The sequence below is a fragment of the Lottia gigantea genome, assembly GCF_000327385.1.
Source record: "Lottia gigantea unplaced genomic scaffold LOTGIsca_1187, whole genome shotgun sequence".
NCBI lineage: Eukaryota > Metazoa > Mollusca > Gastropoda > Lottiidae > Lottia > Lottia gigantea.
In genome coordinates, this window is record NW_008707198.1 from 1 (window position 1) to 2,906 (window position 2,906).

General features: G+C 36.1%; 1 protein-coding gene across 1 annotated transcript; it reads right to left on the minus strand.

Annotated features, from left to right (window-relative positions):
- Positions 1–477: 477 nt before the first annotated feature.
- LOTGIDRAFT_101900 (hypothetical protein) lies at positions 478–753 on the minus strand (the record flags this gene model as incomplete). The annotated part of the gene is made up of 1 exon (XM_009047906.1): positions 478–753. A coding segment is annotated over one exon (276 nt), but the record flags the coding sequence as incomplete, so codon positions are not given.
- Positions 754–2,906: the final 2,153 nt, after the last annotated feature.

The window sequence follows — 2,906 nt, forward strand, 5'->3', positions numbered from 1 at the left end:
CGTTTTCTTTCGGGATTAATTTCAGAATGTCATTCTAATGATACAATATTTCATCTTGTTGAAGGCCATCTCTATCCTTGACTTTTACACTTGACTAGAACATTAACAACCGTCCCGTCAGTTTCAAGGGAGTTAGCCTCACCTGCAAATTTTGATTCTTCATATTTCACCATTATATAACTGCCTACTTGAATTTGAGAGATAAGATCTTCCTTTCCAGTGCTCTTATCAAAAGTGTTGTCGCCAGTGTCTGAATCACTGCTGATCTCCACTTCTTCATTTGACATTCTCTAATATCACACCTGGTCCTATCTCTTCATAACTCTTTCCAGGGGTTACATTCAGCCTCTTTCTCTTCTTAACTCTTGACCCCTGACTCTCATCATCAACTCCTCTCGTCCTTTTCAACAATCCCACAACTATAATAGATACCCATTCATTAATTTGTTTCGTGTCCACCGCTTCTTTACTATCTAGTAACCTTTGAAGGACAATGTCAGGACTGAAGGGCATAATTCCACATTTTCTGAAACCAGATATTATATTTTCACTTTGTAAGTCTTCAATTGGATAAAACAAGTCATATAGTTTAGTCGGGAGCATAGGAAAGCTGTCTTTATTTAATGTTCGTGAAGTATTCTTGCTGCTACTTTTCCAGTTGTCAATAACTTTTCTCCAATACCTTTTTAAAGGTCCATAAAATGCCACATGTAGTGGTTGGAGTAAGTGAGTTGAGTTGGCAAGAAGACAAATCTTATATCATTCTCATGAACTAGTTTAATAACCCTAGGTGTGAAGTGGCTACTTAAGTTGTCTACAATAACAACGTTAGGACCAAGCAAATTTTTAATGCCAGGTATCAAAATGCTTTCGAACCAGTCTGCAAAGCAGCAGGCATCAAATCAACCACTTATACTCCTATTATTACCTATTATGGCCTTTGGGGCCACCTTCTATCCATGTTGTCCAGATGTATTCTGCCTAATAGACTACATAACTAGGAAGCATTTTACCTGCAGCCGATCCACTAAACATAATAGGTATTGCAGTTTTACTGTTGTCCTTAATTCTCTCAGCATACTTAACGCCTCATTTCTTCACACCAGGGTAATCAGAACGATTTGTTTCATAGTTATATATGTGATAAGGGGTATAAAATCCCCTGATCTGTTAACGACTTCTTCAGTTCATCAAAATTACATTTTACTATTCTTGATCCTATACTGGACCTTGAACGCTTAACATTATGGCAAAATCTAAATGTGATTTCACCAGACTGTCGTTCAATGAGTGAATTAGCCCATTCCGCCGATGGGAAATTATTAATAAACTGTGTAACCTTTCGACCTTCAGAATCAAGGTAGTTTTATGCCAGTAATCTTGATGCTCACAATCCTTAATCCTTTGATTCTGTTTATATTCAAAGGGTAACACAAGGATTATTAAATGAAAATGTTTTGTTAGTACTTTCTATTTATTTCATAAAATTCATCAACATAAAAAATATCGTTTAGCTTTTAGGCCAAAAATATTGCCAAGAAAGATATTTAATGCAATTTAAAATTGTCAATTACCAGCAGATTGGGTTACTCTTGACAATTCTTAATTACTCCACTTTAGATTTTCCTTTTCAATAATGGTCGTTAGATCACAAGATCAACGCAGTTACCTTCAGGAAAGTCATTTTCAAAAACATGGCAGGAAAGTGTCTAGCGACTGTTTTTTTTTCTGTCTTGCATTCAAACGTTGCCTTGAAATAGTCGTGTCAACATTATTTAGTGAGAAGGTAAATGTAAAGAAAGAGTAACGAATAGAAAACTAGTCAATGAAAATGGAAGTTGGCAAATAAAGGTATCGATGTCCCATTGTCCCCGGAATAAGCCACATTTGGTACCATAAGCATGTCACTCAACACGCGATCCACCACGATTTTCCTGTGCTTATACAAAACATTATTATTGTTATAACTGGAATTTTAAAGGGATAGAGTCACCATTTTCAGGGGTTGACTTGGGTCTTGAATATATGTTAGTAGTCTTCATTAATACTAGAAATGTACGAAAATCGCACCATTCCTTCAAAAACACCTCATAATTGGAATTTCACTTTCTTTTCCTAAATATTCTATATGACATAGTCTTAAAAAAATGAATGGTCTTTGAAACGCGAATAGTTCTGGACACACATGGAGGTGGTTAGCTGTGAACACTATTACTCATTAGCTTAGCTAAAAAAAATTCCCGTTTCTGAGATTTAGGTTGGATTAGTCAAACGGGTGGCGAATCTGTCGATTTAAACATCATCCAAAATATAGGCCTAGGTATCTGGTGAATAGAAAAGTAATATTTATCGTAATTTATTAACATTTCGTCTAAGGTAACACCTTGGGGCCATTTTTCTGCAAAAAAATTTGAACACAAATCATAAGTATTTAGTACTAATTCTATTATACACACCAATGGGCATTGAGCTAACAAGAAAATAGATGTAACGGAAGTAAGTTCGTGGTAGTTACCCTTTAGTGACCTGATTAGACCACTTCCGTCAGGTGCGTCGAATATTAAATCAGCTACTGAGAATTATTTAATTTATTGTCTATCGTTAGGACTTACTGATTATCTTTCTAAATCCAATTCCTTCCATAACATGCTCAGCTCGAAGACCAGTTGGAAAATGGATATAATTGATAAGTGTCGTGACGATAACCTTCCGGCGCACCTTACTGCTCTTGACTTCGATACTGCTACGCTATCTCCTATAATAATATGTAACGTCCCCGTTGCCAGGAATCGCAGTATTTGCTTCATAGAGAGAGGTGCTTGATTTCTGTTGGTGTCAGCAATCGATATCTGACGAAAAGTTCGTCGTCATTCAATTCATTTAGAGGATCCTACCAATATTTAAGG